This window comes from Carya illinoinensis, chromosome 9, assembly GCF_018687715.1.
Source record: "Carya illinoinensis cultivar Pawnee chromosome 9, C.illinoinensisPawnee_v1, whole genome shotgun sequence".
NCBI lineage: Eukaryota > Viridiplantae > Streptophyta > Magnoliopsida > Fagales > Juglandaceae > Carya > Carya illinoinensis.
The window spans coordinates 30,505,841-30,526,956 of record NC_056760.1 but is presented as its reverse complement, the minus strand read 5'-3'; the positions used below and the strand labels follow the sequence as shown (position 1 = coordinate 30,526,956).

The following is a 21,116-nucleotide window of genomic DNA, read 5'->3' as shown; positions in this document are numbered from 1 at the left end:
GAAATATCTATATAAGGTTATAAACCAACTTGTATTGTATGACCACATTTAGCTGTCATTATTGACCAAGTCTTAGCCGTCAATTAAGACCTTTGTACCCCTATATATATGGGTATATTTCTAAGTTCAGATTATGGAAATTAGGACTGTTCATATGGGCCGGGTTTTACCCGGCCCAGTCTGGATTCAAGCCGGTACCTGCATAATCAAACCCGGGCCCATGCAGCCCGGATACGGTTTTGACAAACCGGGTACTGGATTTTAAACCTGGTACCCGCATTTAATAGAAACGTGCTTATCTTTTGGAAGCCCTAGCACCCCCCCACCCCCACGGAAATGAAACTCACCCCATTCTTCAGACCCTCTATGTCTATCTCTTGCGCCCCCCCTCCCCCGAATCACTCATCTACAGATCTGCTCTCTCTCTCTCTCTCTCTCTCTCTCTCTCTCTCTCTCTCTCTCTCTCTCTCTCTCTCTCTCTCTCTCTCTCTCTCTCTCTCTCTCTCTCTCTCTCCAGAAACTCACTCCATTTTCTTCATCCTATATCTTGGGCTCGAAGGTCTTCTCTCCCTCTCCCTCTCTCTCTCTATCACACATGAAACCCTAGCCAGTGGCCACGAAGGTTTGTTCTTTGTAATTTGGTTCTGTTTTACTCCGTCGCTTCATCATCTTCTCGGTTTCTTGGGTCAAAGAGATTTTATGCTTGTTATTTGATCTAAAGATACTTGTTATATTTGTTGTTTGTTGTTGTCGATTTTTCTGGATATATGCAAGTGTATATGCCATATGGGTTTATTTGTCTCTAGAGATAGCCGATTAAGCCACCGATCTATTTAGCTCTCTCTATCTCTCTCTTTGTTGCATCGAAATCCTAGCCTCTCACAACTCAGCTTTCCTCTTCTTTAGGTAAGACATAGCTTTTGGGTAAGATTTTGTTCATCATAAATATGTGTTCTTTTTTTAATTTCTGGTTGGATCTATGTTTATGTTCTTCTCATATTATAGTTGGGCTTTTTTTAAACATGGCTTGTGTGTATGTGTGTATGTTTTTTTTAAGCATTTGAGGGTTTTCGGTGGTAGCGTTTTTCTTCCCTAAAGCTTTAGATCTGATGCTATTTGGTTTATTATTTAAATTTTATTGAAAATTATTCCTTGTGAGTTATGATATAAACAGATGCTTGATGTTATAAATAGATCCTTATGAATTATGTTTCCCTGTTCCTTGTGAGTTATGATATTTGGTTCTTTATCTTTTATTTCCTTTGTTCTCTCTATTGAGTCTATTTTGATGACAATGCTTTGCTTAATACTTTATGCTTGATACTCAGTGTTGCTCTTTTTTCTCAAAATATGCATAATATAAGATGTAGCCTTAGATGAAATTAACACACGAAATAACTGATTTGAAGATGTGGTTTTGTTGGGTTTAAGATGATCTTTGGATATGCACAAATGTCAATGTTTTATGGGAACTTGAATTCAAAACAGTGTGTTGTGCATTTGGATATGCCAAGTGGATTTTATCAAAACCAATGGCTCTTCTATCTCCCTATTTACTTACTTAAATGTTATCTGAAATAATTGAATTTTTGCTATCTGAACTCTTTTATGCCATTATGCTCTGTTGACGACTGGGTGGAGCACATTCTAGAACCACAAGAAGCTGGTTGCAAGGGATAAGCTGATTGAAGAATGAAAGGAGGCCAGCCCTCAAGTAGTAGTACTGAACAAGTGTAATGAAGTAAAGGGTGTTGTTTATGATATCATCCCAGCTTGGTAAAACTGATTGGTTATTATTGTGATGAAGTAAACGATGTTGTTTATTTTGTAATTCAAATCTTGTAGTTTTGTATTGTAATGTAATGTGTAAATAATAAAATAATGTAATATGTAATGGATTGCATGTATTTTAGTTTTTCATTTTTATATAATTTTAATATTTTGGAAATGTTAGTATTATGCTTTTTAATGAATTAGAAAAACCTTTTATATAATAGTCTTTAAAAGTATGATTTTCAACACTTTTTTTAATTTTTCAAATAAATATAAGAGAATTATGCTTTTCAACATTTTCATATAAATATAATTTTTTTTTTAAAAAAAAATCTGCTTCTAAAACAGACTTTAAAAAAAAAAAAAATGGGTACAACCCAAAACCCGGATTTCCGGGTAATTAAAACTCAGATTAAGCCGGGTTTCGGCCCGGGGTCATAACGGGGCCGGAATCCGGTTCGGATTTGACACCCGGGTACCGAGCCAGATATACTCAGATATCCGGTCCGGTACCGGTTGAACACCGGAAATAAGAATCCTCTCTCATTCTCTCTCTATCTTTGAAGTTTTCTCTCTTTTTCATTTAGTTTACAACACATTATCAGTACGATGCGAAAATAAAAATCTTCCTACACAGAACCTCTCTCGTTTTCTTTTCTACCAAACATGGTTGGGAAAGCCGAACCCGTAAACGGATCAGTCCTACGGGTGACTTCTACGGTCTGAACTCAGACCATGATCAGACAAGGCCAAAATCGCCTCCCATCCGGATTTGTTCTAATCCATCGGGCTGTGCAGAAAAAAGATCCAAATTCAGATACTCCTCCAGAGATAGCTTCCCAGCTCCCAAGCCGACGAACTGCACCCACTTGGGGTCCTCCTCAAGGATTATCGTCGTGCCGCGTGGGTTGAGCGAGGTCCACATGAACGAGCCATTTTATATAATCAGAACTCGGAGCCCAGATCGGACAGACCAACCAGCGAGTCTCTACGCTGCCACGAAGAAAGCGGGAGAGGAAATCACCCATACTTACAACCACCGGCGTTTTCATCAGAGGTAGTTCTGGACGGCCCATTTGACGGAAGGCGCTCTCGTCGCTGAGATCCACGGCAATCTCGATCTTGCGTTGGGCTCCGGAGGTGGGGGTCCCACTCATGGGGAATCTCGGCGACGAAGGTTGCACGGTAATTGCTGTCGCCGAATCGCTACAAGTTCCCCCGTCAAAGTTTTGAGAGCACTTTGATTTTCAAAGCCCCTTCTCTTCGGGGAAGCGAACGAAAACGACGAGAAGGCACTGTGGGACCCGGTTCAAACTCGATCGACGTTGCAGCCAATAAATCCAGGAAACCAGCACTCAAGGAGCCTGTAACGATGGCCCAGATGAGGTTCAATCTCCAAAACGCATTTTCTCGGAAGCGACTCTGCATACACGACAAGTCAAATCGGAGAAAAGAAAAAGGTAAAAGTGCAAAATGGTTGCTGGAAAACGACAAGTCAATCCGTTGGCAAAACTATCACCCGATTCATGCTACCATTGTAATTGAATTTTTTGTCAAAAACGGTGGTGATGGTGGAGCCGTTTGTAAAGGAATTTCTTGATGGGGACAAGACTTTGACTTTTAAGACTTTAATAAAGTTTTTAAAAGTGGCTTACAAGACGATAGAGGATAATTATTGTGTGTACTGCCAACCAACAACTATACCTATAAGTTATTTTGTTTTAATCAAACATCGACCAGACGAGTCAATATTTACGGTGGTACAAACAGAGAGTTCGGATAGGAACAATGAGAATTCTAACTGCAGTACTTCTTGTATAGATAATGGTTTCACGTTATGAGAAGAATCTTATGCGTTGAAAAAGGAAAAGACAAGAAAAAAATAGCAGAAAAGCCCGCTCTACGAGCAAGAAGGTTCTGATGATTCTGAAGTTAGCGATCTTCTACTTCAAGTAAGTTTTTCAATATATTATTTACAATCCCAAGGTGAGTATTAAAGATTATATTCATTATTATTATTTGATAAAATTCTATGTTTATTTACATAGTTTACATCTCAGTTATATCGGTGATAAATTTTTATTCACATAGTTTATATTCAAGTTTTATTAAAAATACACGATTTTTTTATGACATCTATTGAGTCTCCTCTCTAGAGCTTTTTCAAAGCTTCGGAGGTGGTGTTTCTTATACAGTCCCGTGGTTTTCATGGCTAGCGGAGAACGTGGTGGAGCTGAAGTTTTAATGGCTCAATGGAGAAAGCTCAAACTATCTGAGGAGGAAGAAGAAGTAGTGGAGATAATGCAAACTGGAAATAAAGAGATTGATCGCAAGGGAGAAAAGAGTCTGATAGGAAGGGTCTGTTCAGACCGCCCAGCTAGCAAAACATTGATTAGCAATACCATGGCAAAAATATGGCATATTAGCATAAGGGCAGTCTTTCAAGAAGTGGAACGTAACACATTCGTAATCTCATTTGAAACTCATGCAGACATGTACAGAGTTCTTGAAGGGAAACTGTGGTCTTTTGATTCATCTTTGCTTGTCCTGATCCCATACGAGGGGAAGTTATGCCTCTGGGAGATGGTTTTCGACAAAGAAACCTTTTGGTTACAAATCCATAACATGCCTCTAGGGTGCATGTCTATGGAATGGGGAAACCAAATCGGAAGTTTAGTGGGAAGGGTTTTAGAGGTTGACGTGGAAGAAGATGGTACCGGATGGGGAAGGTGTCTAAGGGTAAAACTAGAGCTAGCACTGATGAAGGCTATCCCGAGGGGTCGCTTTATCAACGTAGAGCAAACAAAGCACTAGGTTTTCTTCCGTTATGAAAACCTTCCCCGAATCTGCCTTAAGTGCGGATGGATTGTTCATGGAGAGAAGGGCTGCCTGGCTAAGCAGGCAGATCAAACAGTGGAGGGAGGGTCGGAGCCTTAGTTTGGATCCTGGCTAAGGGCAGAGAGCTTCTCAAAGCGCAACTTATTCTCTTACCGAAACAACAAGGGAAGAGAGGCCAGTGGGCAGGCAGAGGTGGAGGGTGGTGTGGGAAATGAGGAAGGAGACCGGCAAGCCAATGGAAGAAACATGCACTCTAGCTCAACCTTCTCCAACACACAGGGACCAGTGACGGTCGAAGCTAGAAGAAGAACAGTGGAAAAGGAACTAGTATGAACCTCAGCAGTGTCAGAGGAAGGTATGGCAACCTGGGTCGATGTGCAACAACCCGGTATGGGAGATACAGTGAAAGCAAGTCAGCAGAAGGAAAGAAAAGGGCGGGAAGACAAGCTTGTAGAAGAACAAGAGAGCAGGCCGGGTCTCGATGTTGGGCCTGAAGGAGACCCAATCCTATCGGCCCCAAAGCCAATTAGCCAGAGGCTTTCATCCTCAACGGCTAGCTCTCTGGCCAATGGAATAGATACAGTTGCCTGTACTGTACAGGAGACACAGAGTAAAAGAACTGATCGAAGATGGAAGAGGCTAGCAAGAAATCTGAAGCAACCATCCTCCTCAACCATGATTACCCGATCCCAAGGGGAAAATCGCATAATTATGGTGAGTCTAGCAAACTATAGCCCCTTGAAAAAACATAAGTCAATTGCTGTTAATGGCATACTTGGAGAGGAAACCCTCTCAGTGGATATGGTGGAGGCTGCAAGGCAGCCCCACCAGGGGTTATGAGAATCCTAAGTTGGAACTGTAGGGGGCTTGGGAACCCCCAAACAGTTCAATACCTTGGTATGTTGATCAAGGAAAAGAAGCCCGAGCTGGTCTTTCTAATGGAGACCAAGTTATCGTATACAAAAGCCTGTAGGATCTCTAAGAGGTTCAGGTTTCAAGGTTGTGTAGTTGTAGAGGCAGTGGGAAGAGGGGGGGGGGACTTATGCTCATGTGGAAGGAAGAGAGTATGGTAGAGCTCATCAACTACTCTCAGTATCATATTAATGTGCGTATGAGTGATGAATCAGGCAGTATAGATGGTTGCTATCTTGTCTCTATGGCCATCCTGTTACAAGCTTAAGAAATAAGACTTGGAGCTTATTATCATCTTTTAAGCCTGCAGTAGGGGGGTGGGGCGTCATAGGTGATTTCAATGAGGTTCTGTATAGTGATGAGAAGGAAGGAGGAAATCCTAGGAGTGAGTATTTGATGAGACAATTTAGGGAGGTGATGGAGGAAGGCAGTTTATGTGATCTGGGGTGGGCTGGAAACAAATTCACCTGGAGCAATTGCCATGAAGATGAATCCTTTACAAAAGAGAGATTGGATAGAGCTATAGCTAATGTTGATTGGAAATCTCTATACCCGGTGCACACAGTTGAGACTCTCCATCTGTTCTGATCACAGCCCAATATTGTTAGATTTCAGTATTGAGAGGTGCTCATTTCGAAGATGGCATCATTTCTTCAAGTATGAGGCCAGCTGGAACTATGAGGAGGGTTGTAGTGAGGTAGTAGCAGAAGCATGGAATAAATGTATGGGAGAGAGGAGCAGGATGGAAGTTTTGATGGGGAAGCTAGAAACCACCCAAAGGAAGCTCAGTCAGTGGAGTAGGAATTTGAATAGAGAAAGGCTAGAGGCTATTAAAGAAAAGACTCACCAACTAGATTCCTTACAAAGGAATGCAGGGTCTAAGAACTCAAGAGAACAGAAAAAGCTTCAAGTGGACCTTAATCACCTTTTAAACCAAGAAGACATAAAGTGGAAACAAAGGGCTAAAAGACACTGGTTGGTAGAAGGAGACAGAAACACCAAATTCTATCATGCCTGCGTGAACCAAAGAAAAATGAAAAATGCCATCAGGAGAGTGAAGGACTTGAATGGGATTGAACTAGTAGAGAAAGAAGCTATAGCAGAAGGTTTTAAGGCCTTTTTCAATTCAGTTTATCAGTCCACTCAACCGGATTCTACATGCATCAACAAGTGTCTGCAGGGAATAGAACTTAAGGTTTCTAATGAAATGAGAACTAAGCTGGAAAGGAATTTCACTGTAAAGGAAGTAGAAGTGGCTCTAAAGCAAATGTCTCCCTTCAAGTCACCTGGACCCGATGGGTATAGTGCAGGCTTCTATCAAGAACATTGGAAGACTGTGGGGAAGGATGTGTCCAGTGCCGTTTTGGAGTTTCTAAGTTCAGGAATAATGCCATGGAGTTTGAACCATACCCATCTTGTCCTTATTCCTATGGTAAACCAGCCTATCTCTGTCCAAGACTTCAGACCTATATCCCTTTGTAATGTTGCTTACAAGCTAGTTTCCAAAGTATTAGCAAATAGAATGATAGGGGTCTTGGAAGAGGTTATATCGTGGAACCAAAGTGCCTTTCTCCCCAATAGGCTCATCACAGACAATATAATGGTGGCTTTCGAGCTGTTACATACTATGAATTCAAAAAAGAAAGGAAAGGAGGGTTCTATGGCAATTAAGCTAGACATGTCAAAACCCTATGATAGGGTGGAGTGGGATTTTTTAGAGGCTATCCTGATTAAGTTGGGATTCGGCTTGAAGTGGACTAACCTTCTAATGAACTGTGTCAGAACAGTCACTTACTCTACTATTTTGAATGGCATACCAGGAGAGGTAATCACACCCACAAGAGGCTTGAGACAAGGTGACCCTTTGTCACCTTATCTATTTCTCTTATGTGCTGAAGCTCTCAGTTCTCTTTTGAGTGGTGCTGAACAGAGAGGCATCATCAAGGGGGTAGCAGTATCAAGGAATGGAACTAGAATTAACCACCTGCTTTTTGCAGATGACTGTGCTATTTTTTGCAGAGCTAAACTGGTGGAATGGTACCAGATCAAGGGCCTTCTGACAGTATATGAGGAAGCATCGGGCCAAACACTAAATAAAGAGAAGACAAGTGTGTTTTTTAGCTCCAATACAAGGGTTGAAACAAAGAATTTAATTTTGCAGCAGATAAATGGCTCAAGGTGTAACAACTATAACAAGTATCTTGAACTTCCAACAATTGTGGGCAGATCGAAATATAACACCTTCCAAAGTCTTAAGGAAAAGGTGTGGAGGAGGGTCAATAGCTGGAAGCATCGGTTCCTTTCCACTGCTGGGAAGGAAATTCTAATTAAAAGTGTGTTGCAAGCCATCCCAACCTATGCCATGAGTGTGTTCAAGATGCCTGGAAAGCTACTAAAAGAAATAGAAGCTATCATAGCCAAATTCTGGTGGTGTCAAAAAGAGGCAGGAAGGGGTATCCATTGGAAATCATGGAGCAGCATGGGAACAGTTAAAAACCAAGGTGGGTTGGGTTTCAGGGACTTTAATAGCTTCAACAGGGCTCTATTAGCAAAACAACTGTGGAGAATGATTAAAGAGCCACAATCCTTAGTCTCAAGAGTTTTCAAAGAGAAGTATTTCCTGAACTGTGATGTGATGGAGGCTGAGTTGAAGGGTTCTCCATCGTATATATGGAGAAGCATTTGGTCTAGTAGGAACCTGGTAAAAGAAGGGTTAGTATGGAGAGTGGGCAATGGAAGAGACATATCAATATGGAAGGAAAAGTGGCTGCCTCGACCAGTAACATACCAAGTACAGACCCCCTCCAACACTTTGGATTCAAACTGTAAGGTGAGTGCTTTAATCAATGCAAGCACAAAGTCATGGAAGGAGGATTTAGTCAAGGCCATTTTCAGTAAAGAGGAAGCAAACTTGATTCTTTCAATCCCCATTAGCAAGAGAGGGGCTAGTGACAAAAGGATATGGGCAGGGTCTACAAAAGGAACTTTCACAGTCAAAAGCGCTTATTACATCGATACTAGTTTTTCAAAAAGAAGTAGGGGAGAGCCCTCCTCAGGAGGGGATTGTGCAGGGATGTGGAAGGACCTATGGAAGTTAGAAGCCCCGGGGAAAATCAGAATGTTTGTATAGAGGAGCCTATCCAATGTACTTCCAACCAAAGATATGCTGTGCAGGAAGAGCATTGTGGAGAGTAACCTTTGTCCTATCTGTATCAGAGAGCCTGAAACTGTAATACATACCCTGTGGACCTGTCCAGCAGCTCGAGATGTGTGGGGAGTTGACAGTAGCAAGCTCAAGAAGTGGAACAGTTCCTTCTGTGACTTTCAGTAGTTATGGAAAGAAATGTCAACAAGACTCGACAGAGAGGAGCTACAAATGGCTGCAGTGCTGTGTCACCTCCTATGGAGCAGGAGAAATGCTTTTGTCTTCAAGGACCAGTTCATGAGTCCTGAGACCATTACAGCAATGGCTCAGGCTGAAGTTTCAGTGCTGAGGGAGGTTAATTCCAAGGTTAGTAGCAGGTTGGAGGGAGGGGGATTGGCTGCAGTGGTCAGTAGGCAGTGGCAATTACCTGAGTGGCCTATTGTAAAGGTGAATTTCGATGCTGCTTTTGATAAGTCTTTGAATAGAGGTGGAATAGGCATAGTAGTAAGAGATTGTGAAGGAAAGTTAAAAGCCTGCCTAACTACATCAAGGGACAAGGTTTTCTCGGCTGCCCAAGCAGAAAAAGCAGCACTGCAGAGGGCATTGGATATGTGTATAGACATGGACTTGAACCATGTTGTCTTCGAAGGAGATGCAAAGGCAATCATAGAGGCTGTCAATTCAAGAAATGAGGATTTTTCGTGGGGTGGCCAAGATACAGATGATTTGCAGCAAGTGATGAGCCTTCATCCGGGTTGGAAGCTATCTTTTGTTCTCAAGTCAGCTAATGGTGCAGCTCACAATGCTGCAAGATTAGCTATTAGGGAGTCCAACGAGAGGGTGTGGGTTAAGAGTGGACCCTTGGCAGTTATGAACTCTGTTTTGAGTGATGTATCTATTGCTATTGCAAGTTGATCAATGAAAGCAGGTTTTCTATCAAAAATAAAAAATAAAAATATACAAGTTCTATTTACTTTTTATAGTTGTTATGAATTATTGATATTAAGTTTCATCTTGAAATAGAAATTGAGCATTCCTGAAAAATCGCTCTAAATCAATAATATTATTGAGTATCTCATAGTTTAAATGAATGATACGTGTACCAAAAGCTCATTATGATTAATGTACCTGAAGTTGCATAATTGAAATTGTGTAGAGAAAAGCCACTAAAGAATATATGTTTAAATGAATGACTCGAATGTGCTCATGAAGTAGCAATATCGAGTACAAAAGTTCACAATATATTCTAAATTTATATCTGGTCTTCTAGTGGCTAAACAAAATAATGAGTTTTTGTTAAGAAATCATTAGTCACGTCCTAATAGTTCCACATCATTCCCTGAAGTGAATGATATTAGATTTATATCATTTTATTCCATGAAGTGAAGAGAATGATGCATTTTTCTTTAACAAAACTAAGAGATTGGACGTGGTAATGAATATTTTTATAATACTTTTATGATTTCGGGCCAGAAGCTTGTATTGGAAAAACTATCAGCTTTCTCTTTGAGATGATATTATACAATTATTGAATCAAAAAAAAATTATGATGCATCAAAAGTGATATGATTCAAAATATTTGTATCTTTTTCATGATTATCTTGATCATCCGAAATCAATTACGATAAATCGAATAAATTTTCATATAGACGTCCATAAAAGAACCAGGAGTTTCTTTTACTATAAACCCTTACCACCAGGAGTGGAAAAAAAAAAGTTGCTAGAAGCAAATAAAATGAAATAATTCGACGTTATCTTGATTATCATATGTGAACTAGAAGTTCAGATGATAATTAAATTATGGATGAAATAAGATAAAAATTTCTCATATTCTAGCTGCTAAAATGGGCATATTTGTATGGCTCTGCTTCATCAATTGACATGCCTTGGATGAAGACTAATCTTCTAATTGAATCTAAGAATGATGAAAAACAACAATGAAAACAATAAGGTCTAGATAAAAAAGGAGAGAGAATTGAAAGGGAAATTAACCTCAAAACTTGGTTTGGAGATGAATAATCATGTGTAAGTTGATTATGGCACGTGGGTCAGAAGCTTAACCACGGCTAGCTATGAACCTCGGGGGTTTCCTATACTTCTTGGGCCTGACGAAAACCGATGGTAACGTGTATGTGGGCATCAATTGGAAGAACGAAATGAAAGACAGTTGTCTGGAAGCAACTCATCGGATGCTGTTACTGAACTAGGCGGGTTATGGTGGGGTGCAAGTAATAAGATTTGTCTTGCGAAAATGGTGTAAAAGGCGTGGGCTAGGGGCCAATTTGTTGCAATGGACATGAAGGGGCACCTCGGTGCCGATTTGCAGTGACCTGGGCATTTACATGGCTTTGCTTCAATTGACATGTCTTGGATCAAGACTAATCCTCTAATTCAACCCAAGAATGATGAAAAACAGCAAGGTTTAAGGAAAAAAGGTGAGAAACAATATTAAAAGGGAAATTAAGCACAAAACATGGTTTAGAGATGAATAGTCATGTGTATGTTGATTGTTGACCTTTAACTCTAGCTAGAAGCTTAAACCATGGCTAGATGAGAACCTTGGGGGCTTGTTACACATCTTGGGCTTGAACATTGGGATGGAAACCAATGGTAAACTGTATATGGGCTTCAACTAAAAGAATGAGATAAAAGACGGGGTTTCTTGCTGCTAATTCATCAGATGCTAGAATTGAACTTGGAGGGTGAATGTGGGGTGCAAATAGTGAAGTTTGCAATGAGGAAATGTCTAAAAGGCATGGCCTTGGCGCCGATTTGTTGCAATGCACACATGAAGGTGCACCGAGGTGGCGATTTGCGGTGACTTGGGCATTTACACGGCTTTGTTTCAATTAACATGTCTTGGATCAATACTAATCTTCGAATTAAATCTAAGAATGATGGAAAACAACAATGAAAACAATAAGGTCAAGATAAAAAGGGTGAGAAAGAATATTAAAAGATAAAGTCATAAGCTTAACCTTGGCCAGATGTGAACCTTGGGAGATTGTTACTCTTCTTGGGCTTGACCGAAACCAATGGTAAGGTGTATGTGGCCTTCAATTTCAAGAATGAAATAAAAGACAGGTGTCTGGGTGGCAATTCGTCGGATTCTATTACTGAACTAGGCGGGTAAATGTGGAGTGTGAGTAGTGGGATTTCTCTTGCGAAAATATTGCGCTATGCGTGGGCTAGGGGCCGATTTGTCGCAATGGACATGAAGGGGCAGCTAGGTGCCGATTTGCGGTGACTTGGTCATTTACCCGGCTTTCCTTCAATTGACATGTCTTGGATGAAGAACAATCTTCTAATTCAACCCTAGAATGATGACAAACAACAATAAAAGCTACAAGGTTTAGGGAAAAAAGGTGAGAAAGAATATATTAAAAGGGAAATTAAGCACAAAGCATGGTTTAGAGTTGAATAATCTTGTTTATGTTGATTATTTCCCTTTAACACTAGCTAGAAGCTCAAGCATAGCTATATGTGAACCTTGGGGGCTTTTAACACGTCTTGGGCTTGACGGAAACCAATGGTAAGGTGTATGTGGGCATCAGCTGAAAGAATGAGATAGAAGACTTGGTTTATTGCTGCTAATTCATCGAATGCTAGAAGTAAACTATGAGGGTTAATGTGGGATGTAAATAGTAAAGTTTCCAATGAGGAAATGGTGTAAATGCATGGGCTTGGAGCCGATTTGTTGCAATGCACACATGAAGATGCACTGAGGTGCGGATTTGCGGTGACTTGGGCATTGCCATGAGTTTGTTTCAATTGACATGTCTTGGATTAATACTAATCTTCTAATTGAATCTAAGAATGATGGAAAACAACAATGAAAACAATAAGGTCAAGATAAAAAGGGTGAGAAAGAATAGTAAAAGATAAATTAATCTCAAAACAACGTCTACAAATAAATAATCTGTGTGAGTTGATTATCGCCCTTAACTCAAGTCATAAGCTTAACCATGGCTAGATGTGAGCCTTGGGGGCTTCTTACGTTTCTTGGGCTCGACCGAAACCAATGGTAAGGTGTTTGTGGGCTACAATTGGAAGGAAAAAATAAAAAATAAAAGATGGGTTTCTTGTAGCTAATTCGGCGGATCCAAGAACTGAATTAGGATGGTTAATCTGGGGTGTAAATAATGAAACTTCGCTTGAGAAAATAGTGCAAGAGGCCATGGGCTTGGGTCCTTTATTCTGCAATGCACATGAAGATGCACCTAGGTGCCGATTTGGGGTGACATGGGCATATTTGTATGGCTTTGCTTCATCAATTGACATGCCTTGGATGAAGACAAATCTTCTAACTGAATCTAAGAATGAGGAAAAACAACAATAAAAACAGTAAGGTCTAGATGAAAAAGGAGAGAGAATTGAAAGGGAAATTAACCTCAAAACTTGGTTTGGAGATGAATAATCATGTGTAAGTTGATTATGGCACGGGGGTCAGAAGCTTAACAATGGCTAGCTCTGAACCTCGGGGGTTTCTTACACTTCTTGGGCTTGACGGAAACCGATGGTAACGTGTATGTGGGCATCAATTGGAAGAACGAAATGAAAGACAGTTGTCTGGAAGCAACTCGTCGGATGCTGTGACTGAACTAGGCGGGTTATGGTGGGGTGCAAGTAATGAGATTTGTCTTTCGAAAATAGTGTAAAAGGCGTGGGCTAGGGGCCAATTTTTTGCAATGGACATGAAGGGGCAGCTCGGTGCCGATTTGCAATGACCTAGGCATTTACATGGCTTTGCTTCGATTGACATGTCTTGGATCAAGACTAATCCTCTAATTCAACCCAAGAATGATGAAAAACAGCAATAAAAGCAACAAGGTTTAAGGAAAAAAGGTGAGAAAGAATATTAAAAGGGAAATTAAGCACAAAACATGGTTTAGTGATGAATAATCATGTGTATGTCTATTGTTGACCTTTAACTCTAGCTAGAAGCTTAAACCATGGCTAGATGTGAACCTTGGGGGCTTGTTACATGTCTTGGGCTTGATGGAAACCAATGGTAAGCTGTATGTGGGCTTTAACTGAAAGAATGAGATAAAAGACGGGGTTTCTTGCTGCTAATTCATTAGATGCTAGAATTGAACTTGGAGGGTGAATGTGGGGTGCAAATAGTGAAGTTTCCAATGAGGAAATGTCTAAAAGGCATGGCCTTGGCGCCGATTTGTTGCAATGCACACATGAAGGTGCACCGAGGTGGCGATTTGTGGTGACTTGGGCATTTACACAGATTTGTTTCAATTAACATGTCTTGGATCAATACTAATCTTCGAATTAAATCTAAGAATGATGGAAAAAAATGATGAACACAATAAGCTCAAGATAAAAAGGGTGAGAAAGAATATTAAAAGATAAATTAATCTCAAAATATGGTCTAGAGATAGATAATAATGTGGAAGTCGATTATTGCCCTTAACTCAAGTCATAAGCTTAACCGTGGCTAGATGTGAACCTTGGGAGATTGTTACGCTTCTTGGGCTTGACCGAAACCAATGGTAAGGTGTATGTGGCCTTCAATTTCAAGAATGAAATAAAAGACAGGTGTCTGGGTGGCAATTCGTCGAATTCTATTACTGAACTATGCGGGTCAATGTGGAGTGTGAGTAGTGGGATTTCTCTTGCGAAAATATTGCACAATGTGTGGGGTAGGGGCCGATTTGTCGCAATGCACACGAAGGGACAGCTTGGTGCCGATTTGCGGTGACTTGGTCATTTACCCGGCTTTCCTCCAATTGACATGTCTTGGATGAAGAACAATCATCTAATTCAACCCAAGAATGATGACAAACAACAATAAAAGCTACAAGGTTTAGGGAAAAAAGGTCAGAAAGAATATATTAAAAGGGAAATTAAGCACAAAGCATGGTTTAGAGATGAATAATCTTGCTCATGTTGATTATTGCCCTTGAAGTCTAGCTAGAAGCTTAAGCATGGCTAGATGTGAACCTTGGGGGATTTTAACACGTCTTGGGCTCGACGGAAACCAATGGTAAGGTGTATGTGGGCATCAGCTGAAAGAATGAGATAGAAGACTGGGTTTATTGCTACTAATTCATCGGATGCTAGAAGTAAACTAGGAGGGTTAATGTGGGATGTAAATAGTAAAATTTCCAATGAGGAAATGGTGTAAATGCATGGGCTTGGAGCCGATTTGTTGCAATACACACATGAAGATGCACTGAGGTGCGGATTTGCGGTGACTTGGGCATTTCCATGACTTTGTTTCAATTGACATGTCTTGGATCAATACTAATCTTGTAATTAAATCTAAGAATGATGGAAAACAACAATGAAAACAATATGGTCAAGATAAAAAGGGTGAGAAAGAATATTAAAAGATAAATTAATCTCAAAACATGGTCTACGAATAAATAATCTGTGTGAGTTGATTATTGCCCTTAACTCAAGTCATAAGCTTAACCATGGCTAGATGTGAACCTTGGGGGTTTCTTACGTTTCTTGGGCTCGACCGAAACCAATGGTAAGGTGTTTGTGGGCTTCAATTGGAAGGAAAAAAAAATAAAAGATGGGTTTCTTGTAGCTAATTCGGGGGATGCAAGAACTGAACTAGAATGGTTAATTTGGGGTGTAAATAATGAAACTTCCCTTGAGAAAATAGTGCAAGAGGCCATGGGCTTGGGTCCTTTATTTTGCAATGCACATGAAGGTGCACCTAGGTGCCGATTTGTGGTGACATGGGCATATTTGTATGGCTTTGCTTCATCAATTGACATGCCTTGGATGAAGACTAATCTTCTAACTGAATCTAAGAATGATGAAAACAACAATGAAAACACTAAGGTCTAGATAAAAAAGGAGAGAGAATTGAAAGGGAAATTAACCTCAAAACTTGGTTTGGGGATGAATAATCATGTGTAAGTTGATTATGGCACGTGGGTCAGAAGCTTAACCACGGCTAGCTATGAACCTCGGGGGTTTCTTACACTTCTTGGGCTTGACGGAAACCGATGGTAACGTGTACGTGGGCATCAATTGGAAGAACGAAATGAAAGACAGTTGTTTGGAAGCAACTCGTCGGAAGCTTTTGTGATGGTTTAGAGATGAATAATCTTGTTCATGTTGATTATTGCCCTTGAAGTCTAGGTAGAAGCTTAAGCATGGCTAGATGTGAACCTTGGGGGCTTTTAACACGTCTTGGGCTCGACGGAAACCAATGATAAGGTGTATGTGGGCATCAGCTGAAAGAATGAGATAGAAGACCGGGTTTATTGCTTCTAATTCATCGGATGCTAGAAGTAAACTAGGAGGGTTAATGTGGGATGTAAATAGTGAAGTTTCCAATGAGGAAATGGTGTAAACGGCATGGGCTTGGAGCTGATTTGTTGCAATGCACACATGAAGATGCACTGAGGTGCGGATTTGCGGTGACTTGGGCATTTCCATGAGTTTGTTTCAATTTACATGTCTTGGATCAAGACTAATCCTCTAATTCAACCCAAGAATGATGAAAAATAGCAGTAAAAGCAACAAGGATTAAGGAAAAAAGCTGAGAAAGAATATTAAAAGGGAAATTAAGCACAAAACATGGTTTAGAGATGAATAATCATGTGTGTGTTTGTTGTTGACCTTTAACTCTAGCCTGAAGCTTAAACCATGGCTAGATGTGAACCTTGGGGGCTTGTTACACGTCTTGGGCTTGATGGAAACCAATGGTAAGCTGTATGTGGGCTTCAACTGAAAGAATGAGATAAAAGACGGGGTTTCTTGCTGCTAATTCATTAGATGCTAGAATTGAACTTGGAGGGTGAATGTGGGGTGCAAATAGTGAAGTTTCCAATGAGGAAATGTCTAAAAGCCATGGCCTTGGCATCGATTTGTTGCAATGCACACATGAAGGTGCACCGTGGTTGCGATTTGTGGTGACTTGGGCATTTACACGGTTTTGTTTCAATTAACATGTCTTGGATCAATAGTAATCTTCGAATTAAATCTAAGTATGATGGAAAACAACGATGAAAACAATAAGCTCAAGATAAAAAGGGTGAGAAAGAATATTAAAAGATAAATTAATCTCAAAATATGGTCTAGAGATAGATAATCATGTGGAAATCAATTATTGCCTTAACTCAAGTCATAAGCTTAACCATGGCCAGATGTGAACCTTGGGAGATTGTTACGCATCTTGGGCTTGACCGAAACCAATGGTAAGGTGTATGTGGCCTTCAATATCAAGAATGAAATAAAAGACAGGTGTCTGGGTGGCAATTCGTCGGATTCTATTACTGAACTATGCGGGTCAATGTGGAGTGTGAGTAGTGGGATTTCTCTTGCGAAAATATTGCGCAATGCGTGGGGTAGGGGCCGATTTGTCGCAATGCACATGAAGGGGCAGCTAGGTGCCGATTTGCGGTGACTTGGTCATTTACCCGGCTTTCCTTCAATTGACATGTCTTGGATGAAGAAGAATCATCTAATTCAACCCTAGAATGATGACAAACAACAATCAAAGCTACAAGGTTTAGGGAAAAAAGTTGAGAAAGAATATATTAAAAGGGAAATTAAGCAGAAAGCAAGGTTTGGAGATGAATAATCTTGTGTGTGTTGATTATTGCGCTTTAACTCCAGCTAGAAGCTGAAGCATGGCTAGATGTGAACCTTGGGGGCTTTTAAAACGTCTTGGGCTCGACGGAAACCAAAGATAAGGTGTATGTGGGCATCAGCTGAAAGAATGAGATAGAAGACTGGGTTTGTTGCTGCTAATTCATCGGATGCTAGAAATAAACTAGGAGGGTTAATGTGAGAATTAAATAGTGAAGTTTCCAATGAGGAAATGGTGTAAAATGCATGGGCCTGGAGCCGATTTGTTGCAATGCAGACATGAAGATGCACTAAGGTGCGGATTTGCGGTGACTTGGGCATTTCCATGAGTTTGTTTCAATTGACATGTCTTGGATCAATACTAATCTTGTAATTAAATCTAAGAATGATGTAAAACAACAATGAAAACAATAAGGTCAAGATAAAAAGGGTGAGAAAGAATATTAAAAGATAAATTAATCTCAAAACACGGTCTACAAATAAATAATAATGTGTGAGTTGATTATCGCCCTTAACTCAAGTCATAAGCTTAACCATGGCTAGATGTGAACCTTGGGGGCATCTTACGTTTCTTGGGCTTGATCGAAACCAATGGTAAGGTGTTTGTGGTCTTCAATTGGAATGAAAAAAAAAAAAGATGGGTTTCTTGTAGCTAATTCGGCGGATGCAAGAACTAAACTAGGATGGTTAATCTGGGGTGTAAATAATGAAACTTCCCTTGAGAAAATAGTGGAAGAGGCCATGGGCTTGGGTCCATTATTTTGCAATGCACATGAAGGTGAACCTAGGTGTCGATTTGTGGTGACATGGGCATATTTGTATGGCTTTGCTTCATCAATTGACATGTCTTGGATGAAGACTAATCTTCTAACAGAATCTAAGAATGATGAAAACAACAATAAAAACAATAAGGTCTAGATAAAAAAGGAGAGAGAATTGAAAGGGAAATTAACCTCAAAACTTGGTTTGGAAATGAATAATCATGTGTAAGTTGATTATGGCAAGTGGGTCAGAAGCTTAACCACGGCTCGCTATGAACCTCGGGGGTTTCTTACACTTCTTGGGCTTGACGGAAACCGATGGTAACGTGTATGTGGGCATCAATTGGAAGAACGAAATGAAAGACAATTGTCAGGAAGCAACTCGTCGGATGCTGTTACTGAACTAGGCGAGTTATGGTGGGGTGCAAGTAATGAGATTTGTCTTGCGAAAATGGTGTAAAAGGCGTGGGCTAGGGGCCAATTTGTTGCAATGGACATGAAGGGGCAGCTCTGTGCCGATTTGCAATGACCTGGGCATTTACATGGCTTTGCTTCAATTGACATATCTTGGATAAAGACTAATCCTCTAATTCAACCCAAGAATGATGAAAAACAGCAATAAAAGCAACAAGGTTTAAGGTAAAAAGGTGAGAAAGAATATTAAAAGGGAAATGAAGCACAAAACATGGTTTAGTGATGAATAATCATGTGTATGTTTATTGTTGACCTTTAACTCTAGCAAGAAGGTTAAACCATGGCTAGATGTGAACCTTGGGGGCTTGTTACACGTCTTGGGCTTGATGGAAACCAATGGTAAGCTGTATGTGGGCTTCAACTGAAAGAATGAGATAAAAGACGGGGTTTCTTGCTGCTAATTCATTAGATGCTAGAATTGAACTTGGAGGGTGAATGTGGGGTGCAAATAGTGAAGTTTGCAATGAGGAAATGTCTAAATGGCATGGCCTTGGCGCCGATTTGTTGCAATGCACACATGAAGGTGCATCGAGGTGGCGATTTGTGGTAACTTGGGCATTTACACGGCATTGTTTCAATTAACATGTCTTGGATCAATAGTAATCTTCGAATTAAATCTAAGAATGATGGAAAACAACGATGAAAACAATAAGGTCAAGATAAAAAGGGTGAGAAAGAATATTAAAAGATAAATTAATCTCAAAATATGGTCTAGAGATAGATAATCATGTGGAAGTCGAATATTGCCTTAACTCAAGTCATAAGCTTAACCGCGGCCAGATGTGAACTTTGGGAGATTGTTACGCTTCTTGGGCTTGACCGAAACCAATGGTAAGGTGTATGTGGCCTTCAATTTCAAGAATGAAATAAAAGACAGGTGTTTGGGTGGCAAGTCGTCGAATTCTATTATGAACTATGCGGGTCAATGTGGAGTGTGAGTAGTGGGATTTCTCTTGCGAAAATATTGCGCAATGCGTGGGGTAGGGGCCGATTTGTCGCAATGCACATGAAGGGGCAGCTAGGTGCCGATTTATGGTGACTTGATCATTTACACGGCTTTCCTTCAATTGACATGTCTTGGATGAAGAACAATCATCTAATTCAACCCAAGAATGATGACAAACAACAATAAAAGCTACAAGGTTTAGGGAGAAAAGGTCAGAAAGAATATATTAAAAGGGAAATTAAGCACAAAGCATGGTTTAGAGATGAATAATCTTGTTCATGTTGATTATTGCCCTTGAAGTCTAGCTAGAAGCTTAAGCATGGCTAGATGTGAACCTTGGGGGCTTTTAACACGTCTTGGGCTCGACAGAAACCAATGATAAGGTGTATGTGGGCATCAGCTGAAAGAATGAGATAGAAGTCTGTGTTTATTGCTGCTAATTCATTGGATGCTAGAAGTAAACTAGGAGGGTTAATATGGGATGTAAATAGTGAAGTTTCCAATGAGGAAATGGTGTAAAAGGCATGGGCCTGGTGCCGATTTGTTGCAATGCACACATGAAGATGCACTGAGGTGCGGATTTGCGGGGACTTGGGCATTTCCATGACTTTGTTTCAATTGACATGTCTTGGATCAATACTAATCTTGTAATTAAATCTTAGAATGATGGAAAACAACAATGAAAACAATAAGGTCAAGATAAAATGGGTGAGAAAGAATATTAAAAGATAAATTAATCTCAAAACAGGGTCTACAAATAAATAATAATGTGTGAGTTGATTATCGCCCTTAACTCAAGTCATAAGCTTAACCAAGGCTAGATGTGAACCTTGGGGGCATCTTTCATTGCTTGGGCCTGACCGAAACCGACGGTAAGGTGTTTGTGGTCTTCAATTGGAAGGAAAAAAAAATAAAAGATGGGTTTCTTGTAGCTAATTTGGCGGATGCAAGAACTAAACTAGGATGGTTAATCTGCGGTGTAAATAATGAAACATCACTTGAGAAAATAGAGGAAGAGGCCATGGGCTTGGGTCCTTTATTTTGCAATGCACTTGAAGGTGCACCATGGTGCTGATTTGTGGTGATATGGGCATATTTGTATGGCTTTGCTTAATCAATTGACATGCCTTGGATGAAGACTAATCTTCTAACAGAATCTAAGAATGATTGAAACAACAATGAAAACAGTAAGGTCTAGATAAAAAAGGAGAGAGAATTGAAAGGGAAATTAACCTCAAAACTTGGTTTGGAGATGAATAATCACATGTAAGTTGGTTATGGCACGTGGGTCAGAAGCTTAACCACGGCTAGCTATGAACCTCGGGGGTTTCTTACACTTCTTGGGCATGACGGAAACCGATGGTAACGTGTATGTGGGCATTAATTGGAAGAACGAAATGAAACACAGTTGTCTGGAAGCAACTCGTCGGATGCTGTTACTGAACTAGGCGGGTTATGGTGGGGTGCAAGTAATGAGATTTGTCTTGCGAAAATGGTGTAAAAGGCGTGGGCGAGGGGCCAATTTGTTGCAATGGACATGAAGGGGCACCTCGGTGCCGATTTGCGGTGACCTGGGTATCTACATAGCTTTGCTTCAATTCACATGTCTTGGATCAAGACTAATCCTCTAATTCAACCCAAGAATGATAAAAAATAGCAATAAAAGCAACAAGGTTTAAGGAAAAAAGGCGAGAAAGAA

At 40.3% G+C, this 21,116-nt stretch overlaps 1 protein-coding gene across 1 annotated transcript; it reads left to right on the top strand.

The window, feature by feature from the left end:
* Nucleotides 1-8,899: 8,899 nt before the first annotated feature.
* Nucleotides 8,900-9,583, top strand: LOC122276993. Its single transcript, XM_043086872.1, has one exon. It carries the CDS (start codon nt 8,900-8,902, stop codon nt 9,581-9,583), a length of 684 nt encoding a protein of 227 aa, XP_042942806.1.
* The last annotated feature ends 11,533 nt before the right edge of the window (nt 9,584-21,116 follow it).